This window comes from Siphateles boraxobius, unplaced genomic scaffold, assembly GCF_051911475.1.
Source record: "Siphateles boraxobius isolate OS27281-9 unplaced genomic scaffold, OSU_SipBor_1 24, whole genome shotgun sequence".
Lineage (NCBI taxonomy): Eukaryota > Metazoa > Chordata > Actinopteri > Cypriniformes > Leuciscidae > Siphateles > Siphateles boraxobius.
The window spans coordinates 10,030,066-10,048,590 of NW_027508855.1; the positions used below are offsets into that span (position 1 = coordinate 10,030,066).

General features: G+C 39.9%; 1 protein-coding gene across 2 annotated transcripts; it reads left to right on the forward strand.

The window, feature by feature from the left end:
* Positions 1-2,499: 2,499 nt before the first annotated feature.
* LOC143748993 (chemerin-like receptor 1) lies at positions 2,500-7,339 on the forward strand. Of its 2 annotated transcripts, XM_077241335.1 has the most exons (4): positions 2,500-2,640; positions 3,078-3,137; positions 3,845-3,869; positions 3,915-7,339. In XM_077241335.1, exons 3-4 carry the CDS (start codon positions 3,855-3,857, stop codon positions 4,866-4,868), a joined length of 969 nt encoding a protein of 322 aa, XP_077097450.1. In that variant the 5' UTR covers positions 2,500-2,640; positions 3,078-3,137; positions 3,845-3,854; the 3' UTR covers positions 4,869-7,339. The 2 variants fall into 2 exon arrangements, with proteins under 2 accessions (XP_077097450.1, XP_077097449.1); XM_077241334.1 differs by having other exon boundaries at positions 3,845-7,339.
* The last annotated feature ends 11,186 nt before the right edge of the window (positions 7,340-18,525 follow it).

Sequence of the window (18,525 nt, forward strand, 5' to 3'; positions counted from 1 at the left end):
TGGTCTGACCACAGGCCAAAGGCCGGTCTGCCCTCGAACACAGCGCCCCAACCTAGGTTGGAGGCATCCGTCGAGATGACCAATCGGTGTAAAACAGCCCCCATTGTCACTCCCCGCTGGTACCAGTCGGCCGCTAACCAGGGCTGCAGAGCCGAAACGCAGCTCTGAGTCACTCTGATTTGTCTGTGGCCTGAAAACCAAGCCCAGTGAGGCACTTGGGAGTTCAGCCAGCGTTGTAGCGGGCGCATGCGCAGCAGGCCCAGCTGAAGCACAGCCGCAGCTGATGCTATACAGCCTAGCATCCTCTGGAATGTCTTCAGAGGTATAATGCTGCCTTTCTGGAAAGATGCGGCTAGCTGTCGAACACTTCCTATTCCTAGGAAGGAAACTGACTGACTGGGCAGTAAGAGCTCTTGGTCCAGTTGACCGTGAGACCCAAGCTTTCCAGATGGCTGAGAAGCGCAGCTCTGTGAGATAACAGTTCCATCTCTGACTGGGCTAAAATCAGCCAATCGTTCAAATAGTGCAGAATTCGCAGCCCTTTCACTCTCAAGGGGGTGACATCGTAAATGTACGGGCGCTAAGGATAGGCCGAACGGGAGGGCGGTGTATTGATATGCCCGATCGTTCGAAGGCGAATCTCAAGAGTGGCCTGTGACGCGAGGCTATCGGGATCTGAAAGTATGCATCTTTCAGATCGAGAGAAGCGAACCAGTAAAAATGGTGTTTGTGTGCAGGCAAGCGGGCTGTGTTACCGACTCGTTGGCTGCTATATGTATGCCTGCAGTAGCCTTCACTGACGGGACTGACAGGACGAGATGCTTTGACGGTGGTCTGGCCGCAGTGAGACCAGCGCGTCTTTTCCTCACTGGCATTGCTGGGAGGACCTTCCCTGCTCGGGCTTCAGCACAACCCTGGGCCGGGGTCCCCGGGGGAGAGGCGGCCTGCGACCGGAGGAGCGAGATCTAGGGCGGCCGTCCTGTCGAGGCGGCGGCCAAGGTGTGGCCAACAAGGGCTGAGTTGGTTCTGCAGGCTTTGGACGGGAGGGCAGACTTTGAGCGCCATCTAGCAGAGGACGGGCAAAGGTGCGCTGCGACCACCGCTTCCACTGTGGGGATAGAGGTGTATCCCTTCTCGGCGGCGCCATCCACTCGGGAGAGCGTCGAGGAGACATCAGAGTGGAGCCTCGCGGAGAATGTTGCGTTCCACGATTTTGACAGCTCAGCATGCAGCTCCTGCAGAAAAGGTGCAGATCTGGAAACGGGCTGAGGGCGGCGGCTGTGCAGGAAACAGCCGTCGAGTCTGTTGGGTGCGGGTTCTTTCGGCGGTGACCAATCGAGGCCGAGTTGGTCGATGGCCTTAGAGAGGAGGCGCATTAACTCGACGTCCACGCCTGCCCGAGTCCTTCTGGATTCCTGGACGGATGAGGAGGCGGAGTGATGTGAACTGAGCAACTCCTCGCTGTCCGAAGCCAGGATGGAACAGCCGTCCAGTGAGTGGCCTCCTTCAGCTTCGTCCCCTGAGGCGGCGGCAGCGCGGGCCAAGGCCGACGGCTGCGCGTCCGGGAGGGGCGGAGAAGGAGAGAGTGAGGCCGGCGGGAGACGTTCCGGCGAGCACTTCACCGCGGCCACAGGCTCCGGCATCCTCTGAGCACGGCGCTTCTTCCTGCGCGGTCCAGAGGGTGGAGTGACAGCGTTCTGTGTGAAGGCTTCGAGTCGAGCCTGCAGGGTCGACAGCGGAAGTGCTTCACAATGCACTTGTACGAAGTGCTTCCGTATCCAGGGCGCCCGTATCCATGGCGGTCTCCTGCGCTGAGCGGTGCTCTACACGAGCCGCAAGAAAGGCAAGGCATTTGGAAACAAACGCTCGCGCTCTTTTAGTGAGAGAGAGTGTCGCAGCGGCGAACACACACAGTTTTAGCAGTTATAAAAGGATACACGCCGGATGGTGTAGCAGGCACGGATGGCTGAAGGTGGCGAAGATGGCCAGCCTCTTCAGGCACTTTCCTCTGCTTGCTAGTCGCTGGATTCAACGGCGGAAGGCTTCTCTCAGAGTCCAGCAATGCGGAGAGCTTTGCTGAAGATGATGAAATCAGTGACGCACCCTACGAGCCTGGCTTTTATACGCTAAGCCACCCCCTTTCTGACGGGCTATGACGCGTAACTTTGGACGTGACGTCACGCGCGAGGCTCAGTGGTAGGCTGAAGCAGTTGCCGCAGGGCAGCCATTGAGCACGCAAGATGGCCTGCTCTAGGTCTGCTGGCTGCAGCCCTGCGTTGACAATAAATACAAAATTAAGATAATTTTTGGCTTCAATATCTCGAGCAAAGATGACTTTGAGAGAGAACCTCTCGTAAGAGAACCAAGAAAGCCATTTCCCATGCATAGGACCACCAGTATAGAATAGTTCTAATAGTTCAGTATAGAAAAGGTGAGGAAGTCATTTGTACAAAACAAACGCTTAATCATTAAGTGCACACCAGTTAACTCAGTGTTATCTTGGTACATCCCTCATTCTTATGCTGTTGGCACGAATACTAAACTATTTAGTTTTTGTAACTAGACATCTATTCGTCCCCCAGGCAATACAGTCAGCTCAGTTCTCACACGAACTGGAAGGGGACAGAGCAAAACATAAAGGTAGGTTGCTTTTAATTCATTATCTTTGAGCTTAAGTTTTAAGACTTCAGCCTCTGGTAAAGTGCTCTTGAAAATGTAACCGAGTGAAGCTACTAAAGGTTTAACAAAATATTTTGTTCTATATGTACCTTAATCTGGTGGTGCTGTTGCTGTAAACAACATGTGGCAGCTTGTTATGAAAGTGCAAGTCTCTCTTTTAAACTTAGAACCACAAACTCAGATGCCAACTTTTAGCATAAATGGAATGACATTTTAAATATGGTTAAATTTAGAAGAATAACACTTCTTTTTCCACATTAATCCAATTTCTGGACTTTTTCCAAGAACCAAAGAAGTCCTGCAGCTCAAATTGCAGCTGACGAAAACAAGCGTGTGCTGCAGCCGTCAAAAAGAAACTTAAATATTCTGTGCACTTTTTTTGTTACTTGCATTTTCAGAGTTCTCTCAGATGGACACAGTCTTCTGATTTTCTTCATTCTGCACTGTTGCTGCCAAAGGTAAGAATATTTTTCAGAAGGTATGCAGAAAGCAAAGCATAAAAAAAAAAATATATATATATATATATATATATATATATATATACATACAGTATATATATATATATATATATATATATATCAAAAGTGGTGTGATATATAACACAATAATATTTTTTTAACATGCATGCAGTGTTGTTTTGCAGATATTGCTGTTTTTGTACTCTAATTGTGGTAATGTTTTTTATGTTTGTTATGGAGATGCTTCGTAAATGTTTTCATTACACAATATTACAATTTGCATTTTTTTGTGTGTGATATTTGATTTACTACGGTTTTACAGTTTTTCTGTTGACTTACTAAGAAGTATCTAATGTTTTTTCCCTGATTATAATATAAGGCATTTAAATGTGTTCATCACTGATCAAAGTATAAGGATTTCAGTGTAATTGCTATAACATAAGATATTTCTATAATATAAGATAGTATGAACAGAAGAGCATTCCATGCTTTCATTGGTGCTCATTTGAACAGAGCAACATGTTTTACTCCTCCTTAAAGGAACAGTTCACTCAAAAATAAAACTTCTGTTAGTTCATAGTCACCACTTCTGTGGAGCTTTTTTTTTCTGCACTATTCTTTTAAGAACACAACAAAACACGAACAGAAACCTGTCCCTTCCAGGGCAGCATATTTACACTGAAATAATCCATTTAATTTTGTTTTAGAATTTACAAGATGTCTGCAGATCACAGTAACTCGACCAAGATAGATGATGATATAATTCATGGACTTCAAAGTAACTCGACCAATATAGACTATGATGATATCATTCGTGGACTTAAAAAAGAAGAAAAAAGCATTAATGAGTACAAAAATTATATCAGGATGACCTACTTGATTTCATATTGCATTGTTCTCATTCTTGGTGTCACCCTCAACTTCAATGTCATTGTCATCAGCTGCCGGAAATACAAGAGTTTTCAGGAGGTTGCTATTTGGATTATGGCATTGGCTGTAACACATTTAGTCTCATGTACATCTGTTGTGTTTCAGCTCCTGTATGCTTACAATAACTTTAAATGGAATTACGGAAATGCAAGCTGCAAGTTGTCATCCTTTATCATCTACGGCAGTATGTTCTTCACAGCAACCATGCTGAGTCTCTGGAGCATTAAATCAACTCTTTTAAAAAGCATGTGCACAAAAAAGATGAAGACTTGTAACATCATTCTGATTTCATTCTCTTGGACTATTGCAGCAGTCTTGGCATGTCCTTCGCTGTTTTCCAGAGAGGTCCGATATCTTCAGTGCATTGATGACTATGACTTGGACAAATCCAGAACAACTCAAGACGGCACTACAAGGCTGAAGGCTGTCGTTGTCATGCGATTCCTCCTCGGGCTAGTGGTGCCAGCTTTGGTAATGTTTCTCAGCTGCTGTGTGACATCATCTCACAAAAAATGTAAATCTTGCAAGAAGCAGGCACAAATCATCTGTGCTATAAAGATTGCCTACTTTGTGTGCTGGGGCCCTCAAATCATCTTAACTATGCTTCAGGCCACTGTAAGCGGCAGCCTGGGTGAAAATGTGCCAAAATATGGACTTCCAGCTGCTACCATACTGGCCACAACCCACCTCTTTACCAGCCCACTCATCTATCTGTTCCTGGGACGCATTAAAATGAGGTGGTTGGGGCATGACCACAATGATGAGAGGGATATGGTGCCCTTAGGCATCCTTAAGCAGTAGAAAATTAAACTCTGGAATGTCAAAACCAAGATTCTCTATGGCCCCCTGTATGGTGCAATTTCATTCTTTGTTATTAACAACATCATATGTATACACTTACATAACCATTATCTTATTGGTCTAATTCATTCAATAAGAATTCCTATGAAACACTATTAATCAAATATGTATTTCCTATTGTATATATGGATCAAGTTTATATAGCAACCTTTTTGCCATTGTTTTTCTTTGGAGTTTTTTTGGTAACACTTTACAATAACAGTACATGAATAATCATGTATTAATACCTGAATTAATAATTACTTTACTATGAACTAATGATGAGATAAGACATGTACTAATGAATAACTAACCTTAATTACGACATGAGTCATATGAATTACTGCATGAATATACCATCTTAACTACACGTTAGTACATGCTTGTTAATTAAGTAATATTAGGGGTAAACTAAATCAATCAGTCTCCGTAAGAATAAATAAGAAGTAATCTAAATTTGAATTAAACATATAATTTAATTCTGCCAGAATTTAAACTGTAATATGATAATCTGCTATCTGCAGCTTTGAGACAAATAATTGGAATGGCACATGATTTTTTAGCCATTAATTACACAGATCCGTCTAATCAAACGTGGAAATAGACTAATAACTAACACTAATAAATTTAACTTGATCTAAACTGTTTTCTGATTGTTATAGTTTATTTAGGCCTATGTTTTGTAATAGCTAGTTTTCTTCCTGGAACTACAGTATAGGGTTTGTTTCTGGTGGGATACTCATTAGTGGCGCACTCGGTGCTCGCTCGGCAAATTTGTTGTGCTCCTATGGTAATGCTGGCATTTTAATCTCATAAATGTTGCAGAGTGGCCAACTTTTGAGTTTTGCTTGGAGTGAGATTTTTTGTTTCACATGATGATTTTTTTCACATTGTTACTAACTCATCATTAATTACTTATAAAGAAACATGAATTCATGACTTGTTAATATATCATTATGTCATTTCTTGTCTTGCCCCTCCAAGAGTACATCTTTAAAAAAGTTATCAATTACACATGTTCTGTTCAAATTCAGCTCTTCTAAATCAGATATCATTTGGTGTTTTTTAAGTGGTTTGTAAAGAAGTGGAAGAGCAGAAGTGCTATGCCTGAATTTGGATGGAGAAGGAACTGAACGGTAGGAGGAAAGTGGACACATTTTGAAGGGGCAATAGTGGCCCCAAAGAAGAGCAAGAAAACAAGACTAACATCCGACTGCATTATGATATAAAGACAGTAAACCAATCCACAAATTAACCACAGAAATAACCATAATCTGTGCTAACACTGATTTTAATTTTGAAAATTGCATCTGTTTAATGGATATTGTTGGAGCCATTATGCTGAAATGTATTTTTTTTGTGACACTAGAGGGCGCACTAGTATTTTGAGTGCATTTAAGCGCGGTGGTAATGAGTAACAGGTGCGCTTATGGAAGGTCAACAAACTTTTTGACCGTGCTGTGTCGTGCTGTGTCGAGCCATGTCGTGTCATGTCATGCTGTGCCATATGGATTATGCTCCTGCTTAACAGTATGTTTGAATCAGAAGTTTGATTTAATCCTTTATTTTGTTTATTTTGTTATTTGCAATGCCAAATGGACAATAAAAGGACTTGGCTTATATGAAATCGATTCTGAAGGCATGGACATTTGTTTATTTGAGTCAAGACATAAGCACGCGTCAGAAACAGACAATGGAGCCATATGCGTCACTATAGTAAGTCAAAAAGTTTGACCAAAGGAATCGGAATGAGGATTTATCGACATCGACTGGAGCAGATCGAGTTTGAGCGACTACAGGAAAAGTCCGCGGATCTGAAGTTGGATAAGGCTCATTCGTGACAGTTTGTTGGATTATTTTGTGGATTGTTGCGTGGGTTTGATCGCCGCGGATTTCGAAGGACTACAGACCCGCACGAGGAGAACAGAGCACACGATCAACAAAGTCTTCAACGCCTTTGAACTGAGGTATGAAAGCGCTTTCACTTGAACTTGAGTCAAATGGCCATATATAAAACAGTGTGCACACAAACAAACAAAGACAAATCCAATGCATTGGTGGTAAAAAAGGACATGTTTGAAAAGGACCTGAACTGTTTCATCATTATGAAATGCTTGTGTTTTCCCATGTTTTCAGTCTTTGAACGGATGTTTATGATGTAAATTATGCAGTTGGTAAAGGTTTAATAATGGCGGATGATGAAAATAAGTTGCCTGCTTCTGAAATCGAGCAAGATGGGGCTTCGATTCAGATAGCAGAGGTTGAAAATGTTGAATTGTCTGTACGAAAACGAGAGGTTAAACTTACTGCAAAGGGTTTAATGGCAAAACTCGATATTTTACAAAAACAAAGAAAGTCAAAGTTTGACAAAGCATCCCAATTGAAAAAGACAATACTAGAGTTAATGGGTAATAAAGAGTATGGAAATGAGATCAAGTGTATGTTTGAAAAGTTTGAAACACAATGCAAAGAAGCAAAGGAAGCGCACGAGTCTTTGATTGTTTTATTGCCTGATGCAGAGAAAGATCGGCATGAAACATGGTTCAAAGCAAAAATGATAGGGGTTGTGGAATTCAGCACTGTGGTATATAAATTGTTGGAAACGCTACAGGAGGAATGTGATTGTGCTGCAAGCGAAATTGAACCTAATGATAGCATTTCGAATGTTGAAACGCGGGTTAGCGGTCGCACTTCTCACAAGAGCAACCGCCACAGTTCCCGCTCCAGCCAATCTAATGCCTCTGTGCAACTGGTATGCATTCAACTTGAAGCAGAAAAAGCCGCTCTTGTTGCTCAAGCAGAGTCTTTAAAAACTAAGCATGATATTGAGCAACAGTTGGAAATGTTACAGAAGCGTAAGGAACGAATAGATATTGATGCAAAAATCGCCGCATCCAATGCAAAGATATCTGTGCTCAGGACGTATGAACAACGAGCAAACAGCATTATATCAGATGGAATGGAATCCTATGTCAGCAAGCAGGCAAAGCAAGCAACTGCATCTCTACATCCAGAAGTTGAGAGACAATCAAGAGCTATATTGCAAAGCAACTCAGGTGCTACCTCACAACCACCAACATCATCTCATTTACAGCAACCTGCATCTTCAAGACCCAGAATTGCCACTTCAGTAGATGATGGAAGGTTTGATTTCACGCAAACTATGCTTCAAAAACATCAAGAAATAACAGAGTTGTTAATAAACCAGCAAAAGTCTCAACATTTACCACCACGTGATATTCCAGTGTTTGAAGGGGATCCATTGCAATTTAGTTTGTTCACTAAAGCTTTTAAACACTGTGTGGAGGACAAAACGAATAACAAAGGTGATTGCTTGTATTTCCTTGAAAGATACACAAGTGCACTTTTAGTGCCCAAGAGAAATTGTTCGAAGCTGTATGAATATGGCACAAGAAAGAGGTTATGATACAGCTAAAGCTATGCTTAAACGGCAGTTTGGAGAGGATTATTTTGTTTCTGCTGCATATATGGAGAAGGTGCTAGGATGGCCTATGATCAGGTATGAAGATACAACAGCTCTTCAAGATTATGCACTCTTTTTACGTGGATGTTGCAATGCTATGGCAGATCTTCAGTATATGCAAGAACTGGACATGCCAACAAACATGAGAGCAGTAATTTCAAAGCTTCCATTTAAACTCAGAGAAAAATGGAGAACAGCTGCATGTGATATTATGGAAAGACAGAAAAGAAGAGCCCAATTTAGTGATGTTGTCAATTTCATTGAGTACCAGGTTAAAATCATTTCTGATCCAATATTTGGATCTATTCAACATGTAGAGATGAGAACAACTGGTAAACCGAAGGATGTCTACAAATGGAAGTCACCATTCCAATCAAGGCCAAAGTTAAAGGGAGATAGTTTTGCTACCAATGTTACCAATGTTAATAAACCCATTGTTGGTGAAATCCAAAGGGTAAATGCTAAACATCCTAGCAGGGAATTCAAGAGTAACTCCACTTGTTTGTTCTGTTCACAATGTCATTCTTTGGAGCAATGCAAAGAATTTGAGAAGAAGATGCATAGGGAAAAGGTAAACTTTATAAAGGAAAAAGCTGTCTGTTTTGGTTGCTTACATGTTGGGCACATGAGCAAAGAATGTAAAAGACGCTTAATGTGCAAGGTATGCAACCAGAAACATCCCAGTGTTCTTCACATTCATTTTAAGGAGTTTAAAGTTGATAAAGCTGTCAACACAAATCATGAACAGAATGTAGAACCAACTATCAACAATACCCTTGTATTTGCCCAAACGTGTGGTCATATTGGGGCCGGGAGTAGCAGTGGTATCTTGCCTATTCTTCCAGTCCAAGTAAAGTCTGCAAGGGGCAACAAAGTTATTCAAACATATGCATTTCTGGACACCGGCAGTACCTCTACCTTTTGTTCAGAAAGCTTAATGAGGAAGTTGCACCTGAACGGACGAAAGACAAATATTTGTTTGCTTACCATGAGTCCCAAAACAACAGTCTCAAGCTATGTGGTAAGCAACTTAGAAATTTCAAGTCTTGATGGTAATCATTTTTATGAATTACCGGAAGTGTACACACAGAAACAAATGCCTGTAAATCAAGCCAACATGGTCAATCAGGAAGACCTAACTAAATGGCCATATCTTAATGATATTCACATTCCGCACATTCAGGCTGAGGTGGAGTTGTTGATAGGTACCAACGCCTCCAAATTACTTGAACCTTGGGAAGTGGTAAATAGTCAAGGAGATGGTCCCTATGCCATTCGAACCCTATTGGGGTGGGTTGTCAATGGTTCTCTAGGCAGTGATCAAGATGAACTACACACTGCTAGAGTAAATAGGATCTCTGTGGAATCCTTGGAGTTGCTATTGGAAAAGCAATACCAGCATGATTTTAATGAAAGAATGTCAGAGGACAAGGAAGAAATGTCCAGAGAGGAGGCACAATTCATGAAAATCATGGAGAATTCTGTGAGCTTCAAGAATGGACATTATAGTTTGAAACTGCCTTTCAAAAACAAAGATATTGTTATGTCTAACAATCTTAACATTGCCAAACAGCGTCTTGTGGGAATAAAAAGAAAATTTGAAAGGAATGTTAAGTTTCAGCAAGAATATACAAACTTTGTCAACGATATGGTTATCCAAGGTTATGCTGAGAAAGTGCCAGAGCATCAATTGGATAGATCTGACGGTAAAGTTTGGTACATTCCACATCATGGTGTGTACCACCCTCGTAAAGGCAAGTTACGTGTGGTATTTGACTGTGGAGCAAAATACCAGGGCACGTCTTTAAACGATCAACTACTACAAGGCCCAAACCTCACAAGCTCTTTAATTGGAGTTCTTCTGAGGTTCAGACAAGAACTTGTTGCTTTCATGACTGACATCAGAGCAATGTTTTACCAGGTCAAAGTGGCAGAAGAAGGCAAAGACTTTCTTCGCTTCTTGTGGTGGCCAGGTGGAGATGTTACACAAGATGTTGCTGTCTTTCGAATGACTGTTCATATTTTTGGAGCAGTTTCATCCCCGAGTTGTGCGTGTTTCGCTTTGAGGAGAACTGCAAAATACAGTCAACACTGTTTTAATGAAGAAGTAATTGGCACTGTGTATAATAACTTCTATATGGATGATTGCTTAAAAAGCTTGTCTACAGAATATGAAGCAATCCAGATGGTTAAAGACCTGACCACGCTATGTCAAAAGGGAGGCTTTCATCTGACGCAATGGGTCAGCAACAGCCGTAAAGTCTTACAGTCCATTGCAGAAAAGGATAGATCCAAGAATCTAAATGAGCTCAACTTGGATCGAGACCAACTACCAGTGGAAAGGGCCTTAGGACTGCAATGGTGCATACAGACTGACACCTTCAATTTCAGAACCGTTTGCAAAGAAAGGATGCCAACTCGACGTGGAATATTGTCAGTAATTAGTTCAGTGTATGATCCTTTAGGATATCTCGCACCACTGACACTTCCAGTCAAACTCATCCTCCAGGAGTTGTGCAGAACAAAGTGTAACTGGGATGATGAGATTCCTAAAGTTCTTGAACAAAGGTGGATTAAATGGATTTCTGACTTGGATCAGTTAAGTACCTTTAATGTTGACAGATGTTTGAAACCGTGTGATTTTGGACAGACGGTTAGTGCCCAACTACACCATTTTTCGGATGCCAGTGGAAGTGGATATGGATCTGTGACCTATTTGAGGCTACAGAATTGTGACAATGTTGTTCATGTTTCCTTTTTACTTGGCAAAGCCAGGGTGGCACCTCTAAAACCAGTTACCATTCCGCGTTTGGAGCTTACCGCTGCAGTCTTAGCAGTTCGCATTGACAAAATGCTCCGAGAACAACTTCAGCTTCAACTGGAAACTTCTTGTTTTTGGACTGATAGTACATCTGTCCTGAAGTATATAAAGAATGAAAACAAGAGATTCCGCACCTTCGTGGCAAATAGGATTTCTGCCATCAGAGAAGCTTCAAATGTGACACAGTGGAGGTATATTCATACTTCACTAAACCCTGCAGATGATGCATCCAGGGGAATGACTGTACAACAACTAACAACCAATAAAAGATGGTTAAATGGACCAGAGTTTCTGAGAGAACCAGTTTCGAAGTGGTCAAATGACAACATTGAGTCAAGCATTGTGGATGATGATCCAGAACTAAAGAAAGAGCTTTCAACAAATGTTGTAAATATTGAAGAAGCCAATAATGCAACCCATAGGCTGATCAATTACTTTTCTGATTGGAAAAGACTCAAGACTGCAGTTGCATGGATGCTGAAAATAAAGAAAGTTCTACTTGAAGTAAGTTGGCAAAGAAAACAATTGACAACTTTAAATGATTCCAATGTGTTGGAAAAGAGGTTGCAACAAACCAAAGCTTCTTATGGAGGCATATCCTTATCTCCAGACGACCTTGCGGAGTCGGAAAAAGCTATTATCCAGTTCTGTCAGTGGGAAAGATTCAGTGTAGAAATTTCATCACTGAAATCTGGACGATCTGAAATCAGAAAAGACAGTTCTATTCACAAGTTAAGCCCCATTTTAGAAGATGGATTGTTGAGAATCGGTGGCAGGTTATGCAAAGCTGCTATGCCTGAAGAAAAGAAACATCCAGTTATTTTATCTAAAGACCAGCATATTTCCAAGCTGATTCTTAGGCATATTCATGTGCAGAGTGGCCATAGTGGAAGAAATCATATGCTGTCTATATTAAGAGAAAAGTACTGGATTACTCAAGCCAATGCAACAGCCAGAAAAATTCTTTCAAGCTGTACTTTCTGCAAACGAAACCTAGGAAAATTAGGTGAGCAAAAGATGTCAGACTTACCTGAAGAAAGAATAACTGCAGATCTACCTCCATTTTCTAATGTAGGTGTGGATTACTTCGGTCCTAATGATGTGAATAGAGGTCGAACTTCTGTGAAACGCTATGGCGTAATTTTTACATGTATGGCCAGTAGAGCAGTCCACTTGGAGGTGGCATACTCATTGGACACTGATTCTTGCATAAATGCATTACGACGATTCATATGCAGAAGAGGTCAAGTATGTCAAATGAGGTCCGACAATGGAACAAATTTTACTAGCTCAGAAAAGGAATTGAAAAGAGCACTGGCAGAGTTTAATCAAAATAAAATCACAAAGGTTTTAGCGCACAAAGGAATTAAATGGAGTTTTAATGCACCCACAGCTTCACATCATGGTGGTGCATGGGAACGCATCATCAGAATGATAAGAAAGGTGTTGTCCTCCGTTTTGAATCAACAAACGCTGGATGATGAAGGATTACACACTGTTCTGTGTGAAGCGGAGGCAATTCTCAATAATCGACCCATCACTAAAGTATCCGAAGATCCAAATGATCTTGAAGCACTTACCCCCAATCATCTGCTTACTATGAAGAGAAACCCAACCTATCCTCCTGGTCTTTTTGAGAAGTCAGATCAGTATGTAAAAAGAAGATGGAAACAAGTACAATACCTTTCAGATCTCTTTTGGAAAAGATGGATAAAGGAGTACTTGCCGTTGCTACAGGAAAGGCAAAAATGGACAAAAGAGAGACGTAATCTTAAAACGGGTGATATTGTACTCATTGCAGATTCTACAGCTCCACGCAATTCTTGGACTCTTGGAAGAGTACTAGAAACATTCCCAGATAAAAGAGGTTTAGTAAGATCTGTGCGAGTTCAAACCAAAACAAACACAGTAATAAGACCAGTAACAAAACTTTGTCTTTTATTAGAAATGTGATAAAAGGTTATTCGAATGCATGGTTTACTTATGTATAATAATGGTTTGTTTGATGGCTCCTTATGTAAATATATGATTTTGAATTGTTTATGCCTTGTGTCATTAACAGTTCAGGGGCCGGTATGTTGGAGCCATTATGCTGAAATGTATTTTTTTTGTGACACTAGAGGGCGCACTAGTATTTTGAGTGCATTTAAGCGCGGTGGTAATGAGTAACAGGTGCGCTTATGGAAGGTCAACAAACTTTTTGACCGTGCTGTGTCGTGCTGTGTCGTGCTGTGTCGAGCCATGTCGTGTCATGTCATGCTGTGCCATATGGATTATGCTCCTGCTTAACAGTATGTTTGAATCAGAAGTTTGATTTAATCCTTTATTTTGTTTATTTTGTTATTTGCAATGCCAAATGGACAATAAAAGGACTTGGCTTATATGAAATCGATTCTGAAGGCATGGACATTTGTTTATTTGAGTCAAGACATAAGCACGCGTCAGAAACAGACAATGGAGCCATATGCGTCACTATAGATATGTTAGTGTAGGTATTTCAGTCTTGATGGCAGCAGTGGAATAACTTAAAACGGAATGAGATTAAATAGTTTTTAATGATGAATGCATCATTGTGTGTTCAATGAGTAAGGTTGAATGTAAATATTGCAAGACATCTAGTGTCATTCAATGATGTTTGTGACAGTTGCTGGTGGCAAATTTATGAACAATTTTACATTGTGCCCTTTTAATACATCTTTCTTCTAATCTAGAGCATGTCTGATTTAGTTTACCCCAAAGTGTTAATTAATACATTAATTAACAAGCATGTTCTAATCTGTAGTTAAGATGGTATATTCATGCAGTAATTCATATGACTCATGTAATAGTTAAGGTTAGTTCTTCATTAGTACGTGTCTTAACTCATCATTAGTTCATAGTAAAGTAATTATTAATTTAGGTATTAGTACATGATTATTCATGTACTGTTATTGTAAAGTGTTAGCTTTTTTTATGTTGGTGCTGTATTATAATATTGTTGCTGTTTTGTCATAATACATTATTGTATCTTAAATAGTAAAAATGTAACCATGTCAAGTCAAGTCAAGTCAATTCACCTTTATTTATATAGCGTTTTACAATACAAATTGTTTCAAAGCAGCTTTACAGAGATAACAGGAAAGTAAAGTTGTAATAGTATTGTTAAATTCAAAATTAAATGTTAAATGTCCCCAACTAAGCAAGCCAAAAGCCAATGGCGAATGAAGGCGAAAAAAAAGGCAACATCAGGATTAATGGGAAGTGTTCCCGGTTCCGGCTGATCTAAACTATGCAGCCTAACATTGAATTATAGCAATCTATAATGTGTTATGTGTATGCTAAGCCAAAGAGATGTGTTTTTAGTCTAGATTTGAACTGACAGACTGTCTGCTTCCCTGACAATGTTAGGAAGATAGTTCCAAAGTTTTGGTGCTAAATAGGAAAAGGATCTACCGCCAGCAGTTGATTTTGATATTCTAGGTATTATCAACTGGCCAGAATTTTGAGATCGCAATAGACGTGAAGGACTATAATGGGTTAAGAGCTCGCTAAAGTACTGCGGAGCTAAACCATTTAGTGCTTTGTAAGTAATCAGCAATATTTTAAAATGTATACAATGTTTAATAGGGAGCCAATGCAGTGTTGACAGAACCGGGCTAATATGTTCATACTTCCTGCTTCTGGTAAGAACTCTAGCGGCTGCGTTTTGGACCAGCTGTAGTTTGTTTATTAAGCGTGCAGGGCAACCACCCAGTAGAGCATTACAATAATCTAGCCTTGAGATCATGAACGCATGAACTAATTGTTCCGCATTTATCAGTGAGAGCATATGCCGTAATTTAGATATATTTTTAAGATGGAAAAATGCGCTTTTACAGATACTAGACACGTGACTTTCAAATGAGAGATTGGTATCAAAGAGCACACCCAGGTTCCTAACTGATGACGAAGACTTGACAGAGCAGCCATCAAGTGTTAAACAGTTTTCTAGGTTATTGCGTGTGGAACTTTTTTGTTCAATAATTAGAATCTCTGTTTTTTCAGAATTTAGTAAAACGAAATTACTAGTCATCCAATTTTTTATATCAGCTATCCATTCCGTTAATTTTGAGAATTGGTAAGTTTCGTTAGGTTTTGAGGAAATATAGAGCTGAGTATCATCAGCATAACAGTGGAAACTAATTTCATGTTTCCTAAGGATATCTCCTAACGGTAGCATGTACAGAGTGAACAGCAGCGGTCCTAGTACTGAGCCTTGTGGTACGCCATACTGAACTTTTGACCGATAAGACATCTCTTCATTTACTGCTACAAACGGATAACGGTCAGATAAGTATGATTTAAACCATTCTAGTGCAATTCCACTAATGCCAACATAGTTTTCTAGTCTATTTAAGAGAATGTTGTGGTCAATGGTGTCAAATGCAGCACTAAGATCAAGTAACACTAAATGAGAGATACAACCACGATCGGATGATAAGAGCAAATCATTTGTGACTTTAATGAAAGCAGTCTCAGTACTATGGTACGGTCTAAATCCGGACTGAAAATCCTCGTAGATAGCATTTCCTTCAAGAAAGGAATACAGTTGTGAGGATACTGCCTATTCTAATATCTTTGACAGAAAAGGCAAATTCGAGATCGGCCTGTAATTGACTAATTCTGTAGGATCAAGTTGCGTTTTTTAACAAGCGGTTTAATCATAGCCAGCTTAAAGGGTTTTGGTACGTATCCTAGAGACAAAGACGAATTAATGATATTGAGAAGAGGATCTATGACCTCTGGAAGCATCTCTTTCAATAGTTTAGTCGGTATAGGGTCTAACATACAAGTTGTCGATTTAGATGAGTTAACGATTTTGCAAAATTCTTCTTCTCCTATTGCAACAAATGAATCAAATTTTTCAAGATTAATCAAATTAATCTTCTTAAAGCGCAGCGGAGCAACTGCATCTAAAGTGCTGGAAAAGAGAGAGTTAAAAGTTTCTGTTGCAATATCGAGTTCTTTTAAGCTATCTGGGATGCTGAGATGATGAAACTGATCTGGAAGATTATTGATAAAGCAATTTTTCGTGGCAGAAGTGATAGGTCTAACATATTTTTAACACGGAGTCGGCTTTGCAGCCTCGGCTAAATGTAATTTACATGAGACTAGATAATGATCTGAGATGTCGTCGCTCTAGTGCAGTATTTCAACAGCATCAACATTGATTCCATGTGATAATATTAGATCTAGAGTATGATTACGACAATGAGTAGGTCCTGACACGTGTTGTCTAACTCCAATTGAGTTTACCATGTCTTTAAATGCCAATCCCAATGCATGTTTTTCATTATCTACATGTATATTAAAATCACCAACAATTAGTACTTTATCTGCAGCCAATACTAATTCTGATAGAAAGTCAGCAAATTAAGTCCTTATGGTGCCCTGGTGGCCTGTATACAGAAGCCAGCAGAATTCTCAAACGTGATTTATCGTTTACACTATATATTTTTACATTAAGCACCAACACTTCAAAAGAAGTATATTTAAAACTATATTTCTCAGTGGTTTTAAACATATTACTATAAATGACCGCAACACCTCCCCCTTTGCCTTTCGGACGAGGTTCATGTTTATAACAGTAATCTTGCGGGGTGGACTCATTTAAAGTAATGTAATCGTTTGGTTTTAGCCAGGTTTCTGTCAAACACAGCAGATCTAGGTTATAATCTGAAATCATATCATTAACAATAAGTGCTTTTGAAGTAAGGGATTGAATATTCAGCAACCCCAAACTTTATCGTTTGCTAATCTGTATTATATCTGTTTTTTATTTGTTGAACATCAATTAAATTTTTAACCTTAGATAGGTTTGGAAGTTTTTTGTATTTCCAAATTCGGGGGAACAGACACAGTCTCTATATGATGATATCTAGATGAAAGAGCCTCTATGAGATGGGATTTATCTGACCTTGGTGACGCGAGGCCGCTAGCAGACGGTCGGTTTAGCCAGTCTGTCTGCTTCCTGACCTGAGCCCCAGATTGTCATGTTTTATCTCTAAGACTATGAGCCAAATTACTAGAGAGAAGAGCAGCACCATCCCAGGAGGGATGAATACCATCTCTTTTCAACAGGCCAGGTTTGCCCCAAAAACTTTTCCAATTGTCTACGAATTCTATATTATTTTGCGGACACCACTTAGACAGCCAGCCATTGAGTGAACACAATCTACTAACTATCTCATCACTCCTTCGGACAGGAATGGGGCCAGAGCAAATTACAGTGCCTGACATCGTACTTGCGAGTTCAAACACCTCTTTAATGTTAATTTTGGTGATCTCCGACTGGCGAAGTCGAACATCATTAGTGTCGACGTGAATAATAATCTTTAAATCATGGTTTATAAAAACCATGTATAAACCTGTTTATGGTGTAATGAATATAATACAAATTAATATGTTATTAAATGTTTTTTTTTTTTTTTTTTTTTTTAAATTAGAAAGAGAGAATATACGGTGATTCAAAGTAATCATGAGAATATGTCTGTATGCATTGGGCCTTATTTATGAAACATGTGCAGACTGATTTTATGTAAGAGTAGATTTAAATATGATTTACAGAGGATTTCATTCTGTACGCATTACATGAATGAGGTCCATGATGCAAGATACAGACAGAGCAAATGCAGTAGCTCTAAACATGCATTGAAAAAGTGTTTCAAAGCATTCAATAGATGGTGACAATTCATCTTTCAATCACCAGAGCACTTCACAGTGCTAGATTCTTTAAAATATATATTTATTACTTATATATGTAACATCTACATTATAGCTGGCATTAAATAAAATTGCATATGCTGAATAATTGCATATGAGTAAAGTAATAGCAAAAAGTGCGTTTCACCATGTGCTTTATGTGTTCTGCAGTGAACACAACATTTCCTGTCAAAACTTTTTCACTGCTATTATTAGCTTGTGGTTTGTGCAAAGTGTCATAAAAGTAATCCATTCTGTTCCAGGGGGTTAATAAAGGCCTTCTGAAGCAAAACGATGCGTTTTTGTAAAAATATCCATATTTATAATTTTACAAATACCGGCTTTTGGTAACGGCCGTAGGCAAGTCTGGTTCCGGCAGAAGAGTGACCTCTGACCCGGCGTATGATGTAGAATGTAGGAGCAGCATAAACTTAGGTGAGACCATGAGAGTAGTCACTTCTCACAGTTCAAACAAATAAATAGTGCTGGGCAACAAACTCAAGCTCCTCCTCTCTTATATCGAAATCCTCCTACAATTCTCTTCAAAAACTCTCGTTTTGGACTATTTAATTTGTGACCGAGTTTTGTTTTGC

What these genes read in the sequence shown, in the direction of transcription:
- LOC143748993 (XM_077241334.1), top strand. Translation starts at nt 3,855, where the DNA reads ATGTCTGCAGATCACAGTAACTCGACCAAGATAGATGATGATATAATT.